Source organism: Cnephaeus nilssonii, assembly GCF_951640355.1.
Source record: "Cnephaeus nilssonii genome assembly, chromosome: 19".
Classification (NCBI taxonomy): Eukaryota; Metazoa; Chordata; class Mammalia; order Chiroptera; family Vespertilionidae; genus Cnephaeus; species Cnephaeus nilssonii.
The window spans coordinates 36,499,734-36,520,665 of record NC_137090.1 but is presented as its reverse complement, the minus strand read 5'-3'; the positions used below and the strand labels follow the sequence as shown (position 1 = coordinate 36,520,665).

The window sequence follows — 20,932 nt, the reverse complement described above, 5'->3', positions numbered from 1 at the left end:
CCTTTTAAAATCTTTATTGTTGAAAGTATTACATATGTCCCCCTTTCCCTCCATTGATCCTCTCCAGTCCACTCCCACTCCCTGCCCCAGGCCTTTACCACCCTATTGTCTGTGTCCATGGGTTATGCATCTATGTATATGCATACAATGAGCCTTGTAAATTTATAAGTAACTAAAATTCGATGGAAGAATATGGTATTCTTGATAAAATTTACACCTGGAAAAAACTGACCCAGGAAAATTGGACTCAGACATAAAACACAAAGGAACATTCACAGTGGGAGAAGGAAGCTTGGCAAAACTTGGTATGTACAAAAACTGATAGGTAAGTTGTAGTTTTACTAAAGAATTCAGAAGGAAGAGAGTTTTTTCCAATGAAAAGGATTTTGTTAAAGTGCAAAAATAAATGTGGAAAAAATTAAAGTTTGTGCTCTATTCATTATGTATGGAATGAAATTGGCTTAATGGAATTTGCTCTGGAAGAATGAAAATGATTATGTATATATGCTCCACATAATGTTAGTCTGATTTTGGTAAATACATGGGAAACGGTAAACATGGGTTCTGTGGGGTCCAAATCTTGGGATAACAATGTTCTTTACTTGGCTGCTATGACTAAGGGCAGAGAGAGGGGAGGCTCCTGGAGGGGCTGGAGAGGAGGGAGGCAGCATTCCAGCCCGAAGAACTTTGAAGAGAAGAATCATGGGAGGTGAGGGGTGTGGGCACTTAGGACGAGGACAATTTCTGGAAAGAATGCATTTAAGAACCAGAGACTTGGGTCTGGGCACATTTCCACTAGTGTCCACTGTTCTCTGCTAGTTCTGTCTTTACTGTCTATGCTGTGGGGACCCTAAGACTTCCTCATATGTTGGTTGCAAATGAGGGCATTCTTTCAAAAGGAGAAGTGACAGCTGTGAGGACTAGGCCTCTCCCGACTTTCCCAAATTGGGAAGGAACCTTAGCTTCTCAAGAAGGAGGCTCTCAGCTCCCTGAGGTCAGCGCAGAACAAGTGGACAGGCCTGAGCAGCGACGCTTTGTGAGGGTTACTGTCTGTGGACAAAGGGCATTCAGAGATTTTTATTTATTCAAACTGTAAGTCTGCATCAGTGGTTTCTAGTAGCATTATACATTACTTGAAAATATACATTTAATTTTATGCTTTTTGTATATAGTATCTGCTTCAACTTAAAAACTTGAATTTAAAAACTTTATTAAGAACTAGAAGCCCGGTGCACGAAATTCGTGCACGGCGGGGGGTTGTCCCTCAGCCCAGCCTGTACCCTCTCCAATCTGGGACTCCTGGAGGGATGTCCGACTGCCCGTTTAGGCCCGATCCCACGGGCCTAAATGGGCAGTCGGACATCCCTCTCACAATCCAGGACTGCTGGCTCCCAACTGCTTGCCTGCCTGCCTTCCTGATTGCCCCTAACCGCTTCTGCCTGCCAGCCTGATCACCCCCTAACCACTCTGCTGCCAGCCTGGTTGATGCTTAACTGCTCCCCTGCCAGCCTGTTTGCCCCAACTTCCCTCCTCTGCCAGCCTGGTCATCCCTAACTGCCCTCTCCTACAGGGTTGATCACCTCCAACTGCCCTCCCTTGCAGGCCTGGTCCCTCTCAACTGCCCTCCCTTGCAGGCAGGGTGCCTCCCAACTGCCCTCTCCTGATGGCCATCTTGTAGTGGCCATCTTGTGTCCACATGGGGGCAGGATCTTTGACCACATGGGGGCAGCTATATTGTGTGTTGCAGTGATGATCAATCTGTATATTACTCTTTTATTAGCTAGGATAGAGGCCTGGTGCACGGGTGGGGGCCAGCTGGTTTGCCCTGAAGGGTGTCACAGATAAGGGTGGGGGTTCCCTTGGGGTGTGGGGCGGCCTGATCGAGGGGCCTGTGGTGGTTTGCAGGCCTGCCACGCCCCCTGGCAACCCAAGGGGAGGCCCTGGTATCTGGAATTTATTTTCCTTCTATAATTGAAACTTTGTAGCCTGGAGCGGAGCCAAGCCTGCTGCTCCCTCAGGGGTGGCAGCCATTTCTGTGGCAGTTAATTCACCTTCTACAATTGAAACTTTGTAGCCTTAAGCGGGTGAGCCTGGCCAGGGTGTGGGGAAAACTTTGCTTCCCCTGTTGCCGCCGGCAACCCTGGCCTGCTCTCTCAAGCTCCATTCTGCCACCATTTGTTTGAATTTGTTTACCTTCTATAATTGAAACTTTGTAGCTTGAGTGGAGGCTTAGGCCTGCAATGGCTATGGAAAGCTTGGCTTCCTCTGTTACCTGGGAAACCTTGCTCTCTGTGGCTGTAGCCATCTTGGATTGGGGTTAATTTGCATACTCGCCCTGATTGGCTGGTGGGCGTGGCTTGGCTGGTGGGCGTGGCTTGGCTGGTGGGCGTGACCTATGTAGCGGAGTGATGGTTAATTTGCATATTACAATTTTATTAGAGAGGCTGTTAAACAATTGAAGTATAATATATAAAAAGCTTTACAGAAATAAGAAATACATTTCTTTGAATAAGCTATGTACACAATATGCTACCTTTAAAAGATATCCATTAATTAATTTATTCATTCATTCAAGAATTTGCCCAAATGCCCATTGTGTGCAAGGCACCGAAGAGGTGCCAGGGATATGAATAAGGCACATTAAATCCAGCGCAACCCTGCCCTTTGGGGGCTTACAGACTAGTGGAGCTTTTCAAGATACTGCCTAACAAGCGAACCAGAAATGAAGTCTAATGTAAAGAGGAGCGAACACTTTTTGCCTTGAGTGTTAGTATAGTTGTCTTGGCAAAAGCTTCTTTCTTTTCATAATATGCGGCCTCGTTTACAAACGTTGGGTACACAATACAGTCTCCACCTAATGGAATTGTCTTTCCATCAAGAGTTAAAAACACAGGATCCTCAGGGCGCAGCGGTTTCCAGTCTTGATCCTTTCAGGAAACAAAATACATAAATTACATTCGGTTTCTCTCCTACTTTAAACATTTTTGTGTGAGGCTGTAGACAACTGAAACAGTTAGCACTGGATTCTGTCAAAAGAGATACTTGAGAGATACGTTGAGAGCTTGTGAGTGATCTGACTAAACAGACTGAGTAGTAATTTGGCAGCAGTTTTAAGAGTTTCCCTTTTAATATTTATAACCGACTTTGCCTTGAATGTTGCCAAAAAGATTTGTGATTTGTTATATTAAAAGGCAAATCTCAATGCACGTCTCCCTCAGTGTATAGTCTACCTCTTGTTGGCTGAAGTTAAATTCTGTTCAGCAAAATTTAGAAACTATCTATTAAGAGCCTTCTGTGTGCAAGACATTCTACTGTTGGGGACAGAAATGTGAGCAAGGCCGCGCCTGCACGCAAGGAGAGCCTTTCTGGTGGGATCTGGTGAGAGAAGGGGGGCGGTCTGGGAAGAGTCGAAGGCAAGGTGGATGTTTTTCATACGTGTCCCTACATTATGATAACATAGGAGTTATCTGAAAGGTCCATACCAGCAATTTGGAACTCAAATACCGCTGTTGTCACACCACAGGAAGCTGAGAGCAGATTTTCTCAAACTTTGATGTGATTGAGAATCACGCAGGGATTTTGTTAAAGCACAAATTCTGATCCTATAGGTCTGGGGAGGGCCCGAGAGTCAGCATTTCTAACATTTCCCAGCAGCAGCAGCACTGAGTGTCAGCTAGAAAAGCAGAATTCCATTCTCCAATCAGACCCATTCAGTCAAGACCTTCATGTTAACAAATGCCCCAGAGTCACAGGCACAGCATTCAAGTTTGAGAGGTGCTGCCTGACAGCAATTTCCTCAACCCCGGCTGCACGTGGTCATTACCTGGGGCGTTTAAAAACAGAGGAGTAGAGGGACTGGACACATCCCAGATATGTCAAATCAGAGTTTCATAATTTTAAAAAAATTTACATACAGAAAAATGCATTCATTTTTGCGTATAGTTCTGTTATAGATAGTTAGACATGAGCAGAGCAAGGATGATGGGCCAGGTATAGAAACTCACCAGGGTAGAAAGCCCCAGATGCCTAGCAAGGGGCAAAACTGGGAAAACAAGGACCTCACCCCCGGGGTAACCTTTTTCTCCCCTAGCATATCACTGGCCATGTCATTTAGACTCCTTGACCTTTCCCTCCATAAGGATAACATCTAGGCCTCAGTTGTATTTCAGCTCCAGGCCCAGAAAAGCAGCAAAACCAGACAAGTGACTCTGTGGCTGTATCAGGACCAGCTACATTGACTAATGACCCCCTGCCCTGGCTCCGACCAGTCAGTGGAGACCAAGACCTTGAAAGGACACACCTGGAAAGCTGATGAATATTCTATTGAGACTCTCCCTGAGACCTCCCCTAAGATTCCCACCTGCAAGAGAAAGGTAAATACTCTCAACACAAAGGACCCAGTGCCCGCTCTCCCCCAGGAGAACATGCCAGCACCATCCCCCTTTCCCCTTCTTCCCTCTAAAGGACCCCGGGAGACTTGCAACCAGGGGAGCAATGGGCAGCGGCAGCTTGTCCTGAGCTTGTCGGAGCCAGAGCAGCCCAGCCTCGGCTCTCCTGTTTCACGGTCCTAAGTGTGTTTTTGCTGCCGCCAATCAACTCTTGCTTGCTTTGCTTTACTTTGTCTCTTGATGGAAATCTCTCCTTCAAGAAGACAAGACCCGAGGTCTTGTCGTCTCATCCGTAACAGTTCTATGAGTTTTGACACGTGCATAGCATAGAGTCATATAACCATTAACTGTGTAATCAAGACATAATTCCATCACAAAGTCCTCCCAATTCCCTCAGGTTACTCATTTATAGTTCACTGTTTTTCTTTACTTTTAAAAAAACCCAGATGATTCTACAGGACAACGTGGCTGAGAAATGCTGCTCTGGACCAGTTGTTTCCAGTCCGAGAGGTGCCCCAGAATAACTGCAGGGGATTAACACACAGGTGGCTACTCCCACCTGCTGAGATTCCAATGTAGCGCAGTGCTACCCACACCCGAGCCACAGGAAAATCAGCTGGTGGACCTCATTGATGTCCTGTCTCCACCTTGATGGATCAAATCAGAATCCCTGGGGACCTGGGGATCAGGATTTTACAAGCTCCTCAGGTGGTTCTCCTGTGTTTGAGAAGCACTGCTTTAGTGCTTCTCTGATAGGCTCCAGATATTTGTGGAGACATTCCCTAGATAACTTCAGTGAACATCCCTAATTAAGAACCATGATTCTTAGAACAAAATCTGAATTCGTACCCAGGTCCCTGCCTGTGTCTCTGGCTCCAGGGTCTACTGTCCTCTCTGTTTTCTCCATTGACACTGGTCTTCGTGCCGTTCAGCAAACACTTCAAGTTTCTTCCAGCCTCAGGGCCTTTGCACTTGTTCTCCACGTGGCTGACTTACCTCCCAGGTTCTAGCCTCAATGCTTTAGTCTCAGAGGCAGCTTTTTCTGATGATTCCATTGACTAGGAACCCTTTGCTAACCTGCACTCTATCATTCTGTTTAAATTTTTATAGCACTTATTACAATTAGAAATGATCTAGTTTACGTATTGCTTACTTACTCATAGTCTGTTCTGCCTCTATTAGTATGGAAGCTCCCTGAGGGACCTTGTCTACCTTGAATCTCAGGGCCCAGAAGAGGCTGGGCCTGAATTATTTTAATTATTTATTGAAATAACTAACCAATCAATCCCTCCGGAAGAATACTGAGCCATTCCTTATTGTCTATCAAATCAAAGCTATCCTTTCTGAATTTCAAGACCTACCACTAACCTTGCTCATTGCTGATCTCATTAATCTCACTTCTCTGCCTCCCCAGGATGTCTCTTGTGCTCCTCCTTGAGGAATATAAAACTTAAAAAGTCCCGTGTTGCAGCTAGTTATGACATCATTGCCTTGGCCTTTATTGTTCTTGCTGTTTTGGTTACCTGTAAGTGCTTCCCTGCCCTCACCCCCAACCTTTATCTTTCTTTCTTTCCCAACGTTGCCTAAAGCTCCCTCCTCAGGTTCCTACCTGGATGGAAGGCACAGGGCAGGATTTGCTCACTAGGGTGTATTTTTGGGCAGGCTATTTTATTAAGCTCTAAGTCTAGATGACTATTATTAGTGCCGTTAATTGGAGTTTGAGTGGGGCCCATGGTTTTCCACACTGATCACCCAGGTCAGAAATCAGGTGACCTCACAGTGGGGTCCTGGCATTGTGTTTTTGTTTTTTTTTTTAATTTATTTTTATTGTTGAGAGTATTAAAGATGTTTCCCATTTTCCCCTCCACATGGCTCTCTAGGCAACACGTAGCAGGGCTGAAAGCCCTGGATGAGGTAATCCACCTGGTGTCTTCCATCTCTGAGGTCTGAGAGTGTTCAGGGTACACTCAGTGGGAACAGAGGTGTTAGCTTTTTGGAATCTGCTCCTTCTGCTTTTACCTTGGCCTTTTCCAGATTCAAACCTCCTACACTCTGCCAAGAGCCTTTTCCCCCTCTTTCACTGGTTATTGATCAAACCAGACAAGCAGCAGATATTGGGCACCCGAGGAGAGTCAGGAAATGGCAGAAAACATTCCAAAGCAAGAGGCTTTGATTGTTTTGCTCTAACTTACTCAGTGATGATCACAGGGAGGTGGCAGCAGTGTGGTGAACTGCAGAGAACTTTAGCTCTGGATCTGCCACTGATAGCTCGATGGCTATGGGAACGATCTAACTTCTGAGCTTCTGCTTTCTTATGCTAAAATGAATATAATAATTCCTACCCACTGCCCTTGGCAGGAAGTTTACCTTCTTTGACAGCTCTTGTCTGACCACCCCTCCTTGCCTCAGTATTCTCTTAGAGCATCTGGTTTTCTTTATTTTAACCTACACTTTAGACTTTAATATATCTAGACTGTGATGTTCACAAGAATATAGACCATGTTCAATGATGTATACTACAGCCAGCACAGGATGCACTCAGTAAATATTTATCACATGAAGGTATGCACACCTTGCTTACACTGCACTGTATTTGAGAATACGACAAAAGAGCCAACATACGTAAGATCCTTTATGAACTATAAAACTCTACTCACTGGAGCGGGGGGTGAAGGAGGTGGGGGAAAGAGGGCTCATATTTTGAGTATTTTAAAGAAACAGCAAATGTTACCTGCAGATTAGGGTGGATAATAGCAGCAATTTCTCCATTTTCATTCCTGGGATAATCAACTTTCTCCATTATTTTATAGACTTCAATAGCACAAGGAGGAAATTCTTTCCCTATGGCAAAAACAAAATGTATAAAATGGCAACTGAGAAAAGGAAGTTCGTACTTTAAGGGAAGAACAATAACCAAAAAGTGAAGACTTATAGTTGCAGATTGAATGTCAAATGTAATTGGAAAAAAAAGAAGACAGTCACAGGGAGCGCACACCATGTCAGTTGAGGATGTTCATAAACAACACGAAGCCAAAAGATGTTCTCGAATTATTCCTATCAACACACTGTTCACAAGTACACTGACAGACAGCGGAAGAACACACCTTAAAAAGCCAGTGTGAGAGAAAAGGGCCTGGGGCTGGGAGTCAGGACACCAGGGCTCTAATCTCCTCACCGTGTAACCCTGAGCAAGAGGCTTAACTTCCGGAGGCTCATGTTCTTTACCTGTCAAAGGAAGGTTTGAACCAGTTGGTCTTGGAGCTCCCGTCCAGCTCTGACATTCTATGCCTGCATATGCTCAGGAGACTTCTAGCAGGTTAGGTGACTTCAGCATCATGTTCCTTCTCTTAACTAAGTACATTAACCACTGGACAGATCTTGGGATGCAGGCAGTCTGCCACCAGTGGAGTCCAACTTGCAAAGATGTAGCAACATGAAGCAACCCAATGCCCAGAAACTTGAAAAAGGAGTAGTTTACATGCACCAGGCAATGTCTGAGCAAACAGGATGAACTTTCATTAAATGTAGGGCCCATAGTGTGCTATGGTTGCAACTTAAAGGAAAATCTTCCTTTTCCCTTAGAGCAGAAAGTACAGCCAGGTTGGAAGGTGGATATCCTGTGGTCACTTCTGTATCAGTTAGATTTGGCTGCTTAACACACTATCCCAAAACTTAGTGGCGTAGAACCATGATCCTTTAATTTATCTCATGATTCTGTGGGTAAATCATGAGATAAATTTGGCTAACCTCTACATTCTGTTGGTTGGGTGGCTCCTCTGGTTTAGGCTGGCTTGGCTGATTTCTAATTGGCTTGCTCATGCATTTGTGGTGAGCTGGCAGATCAGCTGGAGGCTAGGTGATCTAAGATGGCCTTACTCTCACGTCTGGCATTTGACAGGAGTCAGCTAGAGCTGCAGAACTATTGGCTAGGGTGTCAGAGTCCTCTACTTCACAGCTTCCCATTATCCAGAAGGATAGGGTAAACTGATTCACTTATGGCAGTGCGGCGTTCCCTAGGGCAGCAAGAGAGCAAGCCCCAAGGTGCAAGTCTTTTCCAAGCCTCTTCTGTGTCACAAAATAAGTCATGTGGCCAAGCCAAATTCAGGGGGTAGAGAAATAGACTCCATCTCTTGGTAGAAGGATTTAAAACATCACATTGCAAAGACATGGATGCAGGGAAGGAAATAATTTGTGGCCGTTTTTACAATCTACCAAACCTGTCAAGGTGAATATAGAAATTTATCAGATGTCACCTTTTTAAACCAGAAGGTCCATTGGGAGGAAAGGAAAAAGAGGTAGGACACAAAGGAGTATGTTTGTTGCTACTTAGAATCTCAGAGTTAGAAGGAGCCTCGAATGCCTGACTTCATCAATGCTCGGGTATTCTCCATATCTTTCTGACCAAGTGTGGGCCATTCCACTGTTGGTCAGCTTTGTTAATTGGAAATTTCTGTCTCCAGTTAACTTGATCCCACTGATTCTATTCTTCCCTCTGAGTCACAGAAAATGTGTCTAACTGCTTTCCAATAAAGCACTTCTGAAACTCTAAAATCAAATTACCCTTAAGCCTTCTTTTGGCCAGCCTCAGTATTCTGAGTTATATCCATCACCACTCATATGTGGCAGGTCCATGAGGATATATGTGAAGGTACTTTGTAAATTGAAGTTCTATGTGCATCTGAGGGATTACTTTTATCATGTTTTTCAACTCTTCAACATTCTCAACTCTCTCCTTGGCTAACCTCTACTTTATAGACGTTCCTCCTGAAATAGGACTCAAAATTTATTCACAGTTCTCCAGGTGCTGTTTATCCAAGGCAAAAAAGAGACCATCACTGCCCTCATCCTGGGATTTTTTTAAAAACATAAAAGCAAAACTTTGTTCCTGATGTATTTAACCTAAAACATTTGGTTTAGACAATTGTTAAAGATTGCCAGGACTTTTTGGATCCACCTTCTGAATGGATGTTTTCCTGCAGGCTTCCTGCCACCTATCACTCATATAAAGGCATGTCTCATTCAAGTCACTGATAATGTTGAGTAGCACAGAGCCAAGGATGGAGCTTTTCTGCACATTTCCAGAGACTTTTCTCCAGGTGGTTATGATCAGCATTCTTTGGATAATGCCGCTGTTCCATGTTAGGTAAAAATCCACCAAGATGGATAGTCTAAATTAATAGTGGCTTAAAATGTTCGAATCACAGAATCTGTTGCTTAAAAGAAATGTTACAGGGTAAGAGCAATAGAACAGATAGACGAACTGCTCTGGTTAAAGGGCAGGGGTTTGGCTGTCATGGAGCTACTAGGACAACTACTAGATCCCCACACTTCTGATAGGAATCTATGGACTATGATTTGAAAACCATGTTTTTCCACTCAGGTTTGAGGCCTTCTACTCAGGGCATCACTTCTTAGCATTCTATAGCCCCACACTTACTATTTGAAGGTGTGAATAAGTGGTGACCTTTCCAATATCGGGCCCATTATACCGTACAGAACCTGTCCTCAGACAAAGGTGGCGACAAGCTGATTTTCAGTCTTTATGACTTTGGAGTCAAAGGATTCCCAAGCACAGAAAAAAATGCCTGTGATTGCAGTACGGGGCAATAAGGTGAATTTAAGGAATTATACTCCCCACAGACACTGAACTATCTACCAGCTTTGTCACTATAATGACCCATTCCTCAACAACGATTTGAATTCAGCCTGTTGGAATAATTATTTACATAGGATGTCTTTTTAATTTTTTTTATTTAAACAAATTAAAGTAAACTTATTTTAAAAATAATTAAATAGGCTACTTGTTTTTGCTGTAGGATTTACTGAATATATGGATAGTACATAAAATTTCATATATCTACCAATTAAATTATTTCTTTTTTATATTTTTTTATTGATTTAAAAGAGGAAGGGAGAGGGAGAGAGAGAGAGACAGAAACACCAATGATGACAGAGAATCATTGATAGGCTGCCTCCTGCACACCCCACACTGGGGATCAAGCCTACAACCCCAGCATGTGCTCTGACCATGACCTCCTGGTTCATAGGTCAATGCTCAACCACTGAGCCACACCAGCTGGTCTTATTTCTTAATTACAATGCATAATTCTTTTTGGAAACAATTAAAACAAATTTAACTTGTTTTTCCTCCTCCCCTCCTCAATAATCACAGTTTGATGTGTTTTCTTCAAGGACTTTTCCTGTACATTAACACATATATGTATACATATTCTAGCAAGTGTTTATTATTATTATTATTTTGGGGAAATTGGTATACTTCATGTTTTGGTCTGCAACTTGCTTTCTTTAATTAACAATGTATTTTGAAGCTCCTTCCATGGTAGTTTGACTGTTTAACAACTGATGAATATTCAGGGTTGTTTCTATTGTTTTGTTGGCACAAGCAATGCTATGGTAGCCACTCTTGTATATGACATATTGGGTGTGCATGTGTTTGTGTTTCTTTGAGATGTGGAATTGCTGCATCATAGGATTTGTGCATTTTCAAAAGTGGGTACTGTAAAATTATTCTTTAGCATGTCTTTCCCATCCTGCTTTCCTACACCCTTACCAACACAATATTATCAGGTTTTAATATTTTCCTACTCTAATGGGAGAAAATACTTTCTCATTTTAATTTGCATTTCTCTAATTTCTAGTAATATTGGACGTCTGTTCATATGCTTTTTAGACATTTGTATTTCTTAGTATATCATTGTTTTTTAAAATGGGGTTAATAGGAAAATTAGGAGATCTTTAATTGGTAGTGGCTTTTCTTGAATGTGTCTATTTTGGTCATTGAGGAATGGCTGAAGTGAATGAAACTTTTAAAAAGCACCTAATATCCTGAGCATGGCAAATTTGACCTAGGCTACAATTGCTATTTCAGTGTTTAGTGGTGAAGTTAGCATGTGTGCTCATCTCATCTCCCTTTTCTGATATATTTACACACACACACACACACACACACACACACACACACACACACACACACGTTAACAATTAAGATAACAACTCCTACCTACTACTTACCTTCATTGAAATTACGTATAAAATCAAGAGCATATTTAATCATTTTTCTCATTTGATCCAAAATATCAGCTCTCAGAACCCCTTGAGGCTGGGGACCAACTTCTATGCCTAGGTACAGAACGGGAGATAGTCACATTTATGAAAGTATTAGAGTATAAAATTAAGCATTTTAATATATCAAGATATAGAATTCCAATCATGAAAAATTGGTACAAAGTTAGGCCATGTAGCACCATGAAAAATTATTTCAGACATAATGTTGGGCAAAAAATAAGGCAGAACATTTACATGTTCAAGTTCTATGCAAAGTGAATGAAGACTGGGAGAGAACATGAAAATATCAGAGTTATGTTACAGATGCAAGATCTTAGGGTCTTTTTTTTCTTTAAATTTCATTCAATATTGCCAAAATTAAAAATCATAATATAGTCAAAGGGATGGGAAAATATATACTGCAATATAAAAAGCTGCCAAACATATCAGTAGATATATATTCTAGCTAGGAGCAGCATGCCCCACAGACATCAAACACCAAGATTGCTCTTTCAGCGTTTGGGAATCATATGTTTTATATGGTGTCACAGAGAAACAGGTTTTCTATCCATTATTGTTAAGCATTGATTTGTTTCAAATAATTACCTAGACTTGGATATTTAGCTTGCTCCAAATGATCCATTAATTATGCACCAAAAGTAGCACTGATTAAGTAAGCAAAATGATTTTAAATTTGCTTACATTGTTCGACAACTTTTGTTAAATTACATACTAGAGGTTTGTGCACGGCTAGGGTCCCTAGGCCTGGCCAGCAATCAGGGCCGATCGGGGCCTTCTGGCTGCCGGGCTGGGGCCTCCCTTCCCCAGCTGCTGGCTGGGGCCTTCCTTCATTTTGCACGGCCCCCTGATGGGCAGCACACATCATAGCAAGAACTCCTGGTCTCCCGGTCAAACTCCTGCAGGGACACTTTGCATATTAGCCTTTTAATATGTATAGATTTTTATTTATTTCAGAAAGAAAGGGAGAGGGAAAGAGAGATAGAAACATCAATGATGAGGAAGAATCATTGACTGGCTACCTCCTGAACACCCGCTACTTGGGATTGAGCCAGCAATCCAGGCATGTGCCCTTGACTGGAATCAAACCCGGGATTCTTCAGTCCACAGGCCGACGCTCTATCCACTGAGCCAAACCAGCTAGGGCGACAACTTGTTTTGAAATTAAATTACTCTTGGTAAGATTGTGACAGCAATTTTAATGATGATAGTGTAATCTGCCAATAATTGTGCTAATAGGGCATTTAGGAAAGAGAATGGAATATAGAAAAAAGAGACTCTCTGTGTGAGAGGTTTATGAGAGTGCTTGCTTGCATGCTGGAAGTTCTGAAAAGTAAGATGAGTTCACAGCCCAGTAACTGATAGGGCGAACATGTGAATGGATAATAGTTTATGGGACACTCTACTGCAAAGAAGGGGCTAAGTGGGATGTTGGGAGAAGATTTTCCATGGATCTTTTGTGTTTCTGCACATCTTACCAGCAAATCGCTGACTGCCTTGGTTCCAAATTATTTTTCAAGAATGTTTGTATAGTGAACAGTATTGAAAAATAGGGATGACGTCTTCCTTGGAGCAAAAGGCAGGCATGTTTATTGTCCATTATAAAAGACTCAAATTTCCCCAGCTTATTGTTTCCCTCATGAAATGCAGAAAGTTGCTCAGTAAAATTGAGGAATTATTTTATATAGTTTGAACCTGCCCAGAGTGAGTTTGTTTACTACTTGACAATTATAAGTCACAGTGATAAGTTAAGGTAGCTATAAATATTTTTTAAAAAATAATTTTCTCAGAGTTTCATGTAGGACATATTTTGTTTAGTTGTGACAATGTGAAATATGACTTACCAACAGGATACTTGGCTATAGAACGAGTGGTTGCATATTTAAGAGAAGGATGCTCAATAAGATAAATATAGCAGGGTAACGGAGCCAAAGAAGTCTGAAATGAATTGAAAACATCTTTCTCATTATGTTAAGACCATATGTTTTGTTCTCTTTGCTGCTAGTCAATAATGCCTTCAATATATTTTACTATATCAACTAAAATTAGTAAGACAGCTTTATAAAACACACTCTAAAATCCAATGTTGTTTTTAAAACTTTGAAAACATAAATAAATTACATATAAATTGAATGATGCATAGCTTCCTGGGTAAAATGTACATTAAATTCTCAAGAACCATGGGATTAAAGAATATAAAATAAATTTTCCTTCTGAATGGATTTGGTTATTTCTTTTTTAAAATAAATGGTTACACTTTCTGTTTAGCTTAGTAATGCTCTTAAAGAATTTTGTTTCTGCCCTGGCCGGTTTGGCTCAGTGGATAGAGCGTCGGCCTGCAGACTGAAAGGTCTCAGGTTTGATTCTGGTCAAGGGCATGTACCTTGGTTGCGGGCACATCCCAAGTAGGGGGTGTGCAGGAGGCAGCTGATCGATGTTTCTCTCTCATCGATGTCTCTAACTCTCTATCCCTTTCCTTTCCTCTCTGTAAAAAATCAATAAAATATTAATATATTTTTTTTTTAAAAAAAGAATTTTGTTTCTAACCCTATAGTCCAGGTCTCTGAATGAGAATTCAAGACAGGCCTCTCAATTTTGATAACACTGTCAACTATGCTGCTTCCATGCCTGGCAACCAAAGCATTCAGCTTTTCTTCAATGAGCAATGAAGAATAGCTACATTATGATCTCCTACTAGAACTATCTAGTTATTGTCAAAAACTCAAAGGAAACAAAAATAATAGTTAATCTTTACTGTCTTCCAGATATTAGGCTAAATGCTTTAAATACTTTATCTCATTTAAGGTTTTTAACAGCCATATAAGTAAATGTTACTATGTCAACTTTATCAAATGAGAAAGCAATGTATCTTGTCCAAGGTTAGTGAATGAGAAAGCTAGGATTTGAACCCAGGTTCTCCTGGGTACATAGGACAAACTCTTTCCATTAAATCATACCAGCTCTCTGGAAAGAAGGAAGGGTATTTACTATTCAATAATAAGCATACAGATGGTTATTTGTGTTTTTACTTGGTTGTTATTTCCTAGCAATTTTTCTCTAGCTACATGCACTGTATTACTAAATTTTTCATCTTGTAGATTTCTGAACCTTAAAATGATTAGCTGAAAATCATTTCAGCTGGGGTATCTGAATCAAATGGAGAGAAGGACAGACTAAAGAGAGACAATATTTTTATCGTTGGTCTATAGTCAACATTAAATTACTATTTCTGGAGCTTCCTAAAACTGTAATTGAACTACTTCCATGACACCATTTTAAAGTTTGGTATTAATTTTACCAAATAGCCTATGATTTGACAGCTGTCTGGATAAAAGATTTATAGTTTTATAGACACAAGAATCTATAAATGTTTTATTATTCACTGTATTTATTATTTGACTCATTTCCTCTCCCTTTTCTCCTGCTTGTCACCACAACCTCCATTCTGGTGCTCCTCCCACTTCCCCATCTTTCTTAGGCCCACCCTCCTGACACTTTTCTGGTTGTTTTATATCTATAATTGACTTAAAAGTACAGGTCTTATGCTAACTTATAAATTAGTAACATTGACATTACCTTAATGTAATGAAACATCTGAATTAAAAAGTCATTCCTGGAATCTTCAAGAATAAGAGTGCACCCCATATTAGAAGTAGTATTGTGAAGGTCAAAAATAATGTCATAGGAATCTTCACTGTCTTTTGGACCAAATAAATGATTTATTTCTTGAGCCCTTCTCACTTCATATGGCAAATCCTCTGACATATTTTTGCTGTTATTAGCAAAAAGAAAAAGATTAAAAATATCTATGGCGAATATAACACAAATATACAATAAGAACACAGTGTATAAGGAACCAGTTGCCAAACTTTAATATGAAAAACCTGTGAGGGAAGTGGAAACTTATTTGAAAACTTTACAAATGAAAAATTACAATTTTTTCTTCATTTGATTCTATGTACTGTTGCATTGGCATGATTGCAAATAATATTTCATTTATGTGGCTGTCAAAGGAAGGACATTTCAAACAGAATTTACTACCTGACTTCAACCTCAAACAAAATTTATTCATTGATTTAATCAACAATTTCTTAGTAGTTATGTGCACTGAGATATTCTGGGCCTAGTCTAGGGGTGGGGAACTTTTTTCTGCCAAGGGCCATTTGGATATTTATAACATCATTCGCAGACCATACAAAATTATCAACTTAAAAATTAGCCTGCTATATTTGGTTAAACATTTAGTTACTTCACCCCTAATGCCTGGGCAGGGGCAGACCAAATGATTTCCCGGGCCTTATACAGCCCACAGGCCGGATGTTCCCCACCCCTGAGATAGACAATCAAATGCAATTGTTTTTGTCCTACAGCTAATTCCAGTGCATAAAAATAGTTAAATTTAGATAATGTTCACATTCTTAATTGGGGTCTGGGAACTACTAGTGATCCAGGGATAAACTTTACAGACAAGTTTGTAAGCCCTGAGAAAATGCAAAACTTTTGCAAGTATATGCATATTTTTTTCTGGGATAAAGCTTTATAGTTTTTATTAAATTCTGAAATGAGTCTCTACCTATCCCCTTCTCCCTTCCAGCAATGGTTAGGGTATTTTTTTTTCTTACTATACATGATGATGATTTAAATTTATTTTCCCGCATTAAACCAACCATTTCTCTATAATTCCATCTACATATTTCTATTTTTCTGACTATTTTTGCTACTATCTTCAAGGGACTTTGCATCTGGGTAATTCTTGCCTAGAATGCAATCAAGAAGGTGGAGCAGCTGTGTTTTGGTTAGAAAGCAAAAACTATGAGGAAAAAAGTGCATGCTAAGGATGGTGCAGTGGGAAGATGGGAAGAACCTGTGGCATTTATGATATAATTGAGCTACTGCATCTCTGGATTTATTATTTGTGAAAAAGAAAATCTTATTTGTTTAAGCCACTGTCTTTATGTTTCTGTTGTATATAATCAAATATAGTTCCTAATGAATATATACAGTGTACAGATGATGTGTTGTGGAATTGTGTACCTAAAATCTGCATAATTTGTTAATCAGTGTCATCCCAATAAATTAAATAAAAAGGAAAAATACAACAAAAAGTTAATTTATGTCCTGGTTGGCATGGCTCAGTGGTTTAAGCAATGGCCTGCATACCAGGGGGTCGTGGCTTTGATTCTGGTCAAGGGCAGGCACCTGGGTTACAGGTCTGACCCCTGTCCCTGGCCAGGGGGCCTGTCACATTAATGTTTCTCTCTCTCTCCTATCTCTCTCCCCCCTCCCTTTCACTCTCTCTAGAAATCAATGGAAAAATACCCTTGGGTGAGGATTTAAAAAAGTTAGCTCACGAAACATCTCTATTAGATCCTCCCACTCTCACCTGATTTGCTTCTAATTCTCCCACCCAGTTGCTCAGAGTCAAGGCTTGAAGTTTTACGCATTGTGCCTGGAGGCCAGGTCCTCAGGAAGAGTCCCAAAGGAGGAAGCTGAAAGAACAGGCAGGGGAAGATCCTAAAGGGTGCATCATCCAAACTGTTACTGAAATCTATCCTGGGTAAGAGATTTGTGAAGAATTTTCCATAGGGGAGAGACATAAGATTTGCATGTTAGGATGATTCCATGGCAGGAAGGATTGGAGTAGACCAGATGCAGAAAGATTCTTCAGGAGGCTCCTCCAACTGCCCACAGAACACATAAACTAAGGTAGTGAAAATGCAGAGGAAGATGATATAATTGGGAAGACTTAGTGATTCACTAGACATGGAGGAGTGAGGAATGAGGAAGGTTCTAAGATGATTTTCTTTTTCAAAAATATATCTTTATTGATTTCAGAGAGGAAGGGAGAGGAAAAGAGAGATAGAAACATCAATGATGAGAGAGAATCATTGATTGGCTGCCTCCTACACATCCCCTACACATCAAGCCCACAACCTAGGCATGTGCCCTTGACAAATCTGGGACCCTTCAGTCTGCAGGCTGACGCTCTATCCACTGAGCAAAACCAGCTAGGGCCTAAGATGATTTTCATAGAGGATTTGGTGGGTAACGGTGATATCACTGAGATGGAGAACACAGGAAAAGTAACTAATTTGGGAGAGTAAGGACAGGAGAAGGTAATCTATGTATCTCATAAATGTCCATAACCACCCTGAGAGAGAACTGTCTAGCCTCCGAATAGTGTTAAAATGTAAGAAGTAGAAGGCAAATTTAATTTAAGAGACTGCTCTCACTGAAATGCATACTACTGAGCAGTCATAAGAAAACTCTTCCTAGTCCATTTAAGAGTTATTGGGAAGTTAACATGTCATCTATAGGAGTTATACTTCAACAAAATCTTATGAGTCAGTTAACAGCTATTTAAGTGAATAGATAAACTTTAATTGTGTTGACATAACCTCAGTCATGAAGATAAAGCATTTTTGAAGTTAAAATTTATGCTAGTAAAAATAGGATTGGATATACAAAGTATGACTGATGTCTAATTGCCCTGGAAAAAAATCTATTCCATAAGGTGAGGCATATTTGTACTAAAGTTAGTAACTAACTTTTGATCTGAGGTGAGATTATACTTAAGTAACCCTCTAAACTCAAATGACCATTTATTAGAAAATGAGTACATAAAACAGTGCTGTGTTAGTTGTTCCTGCCCCACCTTATATCTTAGCTACTCATCTATGAACTCCTTAAGGGTAGAAACCATGTTTGCACATAGCTTTGTACTTCAACAGTACCTGGCACAGTGCCCCGTGAAAAGTAGGTGTTTAATAATATTTTTAGACAAATGAAAGAAGTGGTAAAAAGAAAATACTTAGGAACCTACATATCTACAATAGTAGCTATAATAATGCAAACAGAGGCAAAAATAACTAATCAAAACATACCTTGAGTGTTATGGTTGAATACTTTCATTAAACAAATATTAATCAAAACATAACATTTTTCTTAACTAGAACTTTATGTACTATCATAAATGTAGTTGCATGAAAACATAGTAGTGAATCACTCAGAAAGCTAACAAGTACATATGTACCCAAGTACAGTGACCAAATACTAATTTAATGCAAAAGACTTAATTCTGGTCTTTTAAAGATAGATTTAAAAGTAGAACATTTGTTATTTATCTCAGTCTGTACAGAATACATTTTAAAAAATTAGTGAAGGACAGTCTAATGCTTAAAAAGGTTTATGAAAGAGCATGTGAATGCCCAGTTTAGAGAAATAAATAATTCCTAAGAGTGTGATTAAAGTGAAAATGATCTTATTCACAATAGCCACTATACGTATAGACATGAATAGCACACACATATGTGTTTTCTCCCACATTTACCACTTTTCACATACACACATGCATTCACAATATATAGTCTTACCCAAGATTTCCAGGGTCAAAAACTCGATTCAGGTCACAGTCAATATATCTGGTACACTTCTTCACGGCTCTTGGGTTGGTGATAAATGGTTTTACCTCCAGCCCTGTTCTCTGAATCTCAGCACCATTATCTAGCCAGTGCTTGACCAGAAATACTCCTGTTAGCTCATTCCCATGAGTTCCTCCAAAGATAGCAACCTTTTTTATGGGATCTTCAACAACATGATAAGTCATTTTATCAAGTAATTTTTATCTGATTTCTGCAATTCGGAAGAAAGAAGAGCAAAGAAAACTTACTTTCTTAAGAAACTTTTAGAAAGCTAAACCTAAATGAGACTTTTACCAAAGTGCAAAGTGCAGAGTTCTCTTGAGCGGAGTGTATTTTAATTTTCTGTTGCAAGTCTGAGCCCTGTTTATTATAGGGCACTCCCTTCTTTAGCCCTGCCCTTTACCATATTTGGATCAAAATATGCAGAGATCAACTAGAGTTACAGCTATTTACTTTAACTTCTAACTCCCTCAAATGGTTGGTAGATCTAAATGCAGTGATAAATTAGTATCTCATAATAAGACAAAAATTGTGTTTTCTCTAGAACGCCATCTAATGGTGCTTTCATGACTATTTGTAGTAATAAAAAGTTTATACTTTTCTAAATATAAAAATATAATATGCATATTATTATTCAATATTTATAATTTCTACTTGTATTTAAAAAGACTTCTTCTCTGAAATGAGTTCAGGTATACCTCCTCATCTGAGAGCATTTGAATCTTAGCTCTGTCAACAGTTCCAAAGGCAGATCCTCAGAGACCTCCTCTGCAACTGCATCATTTCTTTCAGAATTCTTTTTTATTGTCAGACACACAAGAACCAAAGCAATGATCACCGAGACTTAAAAAGCTATTTTGAAACATGCCTTTCATTTATTTTTCATAAAGTTTTTGGTAATTCTGTGTCAATTTCTTTAGGAATCTTTCTCACTTTTTTTGGCTCAATGCTCACTTTTTTTGGTGCAATGCTGAAGAAAAAGTAACTGTTAGCAATTTTCAAGTCTTTGTAATGCCTAAAAATGTCTTGGAGCATGCTATATGTGCTAACCAGATTATATGAGTTTATGTAGACACAGTCAGCCCAATTTACTGGCAGCAGAGGCTCTCCACTGGACTGTGTTACTCAAGAGGGGGTCTTATTAGGGGAGACTAGCCAGAACACTAAGATGGTTATATTCCTTTGGAGATATGATTCTGAACCAAACTGATTTGATGTCATGCTCAATCATCCAGAAAGTCAAATGTGATCAAGTACTGGAAACCCTGTGTGTACTAGTAATGCCAGATTGTTTGCTAGGGGTGCAATAAGAAGAATTCATTACTGCAGAGCAGTTTAATCTGTCATGTTTTTCTGAATATATTATCTCAGTTTATTCACATATCCACTTTATAGGATGTGGTAGGTACTGACACCCCATTACAGGGGTAAAGGAAATTTAAGTTAAGCAACTTGATTAAGGTTCCTCAGCTGTCAGGAGAAAACCAGGCCTGGGACCCAGGTTTTCTGATTTTAAGTTCAAGCTCAGTGTTTTTCCCAGAACAATAGGGTGCTTCCTGTTAATTTTGGCCTTCCCCAAAGTTCTAATTTTGCTCCTTTGTAATTCACATAAACAGTCACTACAGTGTGCCTCAGAAACAAACAAGCATACAAACAAAATACATGATAGAAATATAAAATGTGAAAACTTCAAAACATTTACTCAACCAATTGCTATGTTCTTTCTTTAAAAGATTATAATGTAGAGATAGTGAAAGCAAAATAGTGAAATCTAAATTTACATATTAAAATGCTGGCCTACCCTAACTAAAAGCCCCCGTAGCTTTTGATTTTCTACCCACATGATTGCACATTTGAACACTTCAGTGTAGAGAGGCTGAAAACGAGCATAAATCCAAACAGATGATAGTCATATTGTGTAGTTACTTTGGTTTTAAGAGCAGTAACTATGGTGAATTATTAACACTTGCTTATATTTTGTTAGGGTTTCTGACGATTTGTGGTTAGTTGTGTCCTTTGCCCTAGTCTTTCTGGAAGTGC

The 20,932-nt window shown here is 39.9% G+C and overlaps 1 protein-coding gene across 1 annotated transcript; it reads right to left on the bottom strand.

The window, feature by feature from the left end:
* Positions 1 to 2,234: 2,234 nt before the first annotated feature.
* ASPA (aspartoacylase) lies at positions 2,235 to 19,230 on the bottom strand. Its single transcript, XM_079797928.1, has 6 exons — positions 18,845 to 19,230; positions 15,048 to 15,243; positions 13,316 to 13,409; positions 11,421 to 11,528; positions 7,120 to 7,229; positions 2,235 to 2,927 (listed from the first exon to the last, which is right to left on the bottom strand). Exons 1-6 carry the CDS (start codon positions 19,075 to 19,077, stop codon positions 2,730 to 2,732), a joined length of 939 nt encoding a protein of 312 aa, XP_079654054.1. The 5' UTR covers positions 19,078 to 19,230; the 3' UTR covers positions 2,235 to 2,729.
* Positions 19,231 to 20,932: the final 1,702 nt, after the last annotated feature.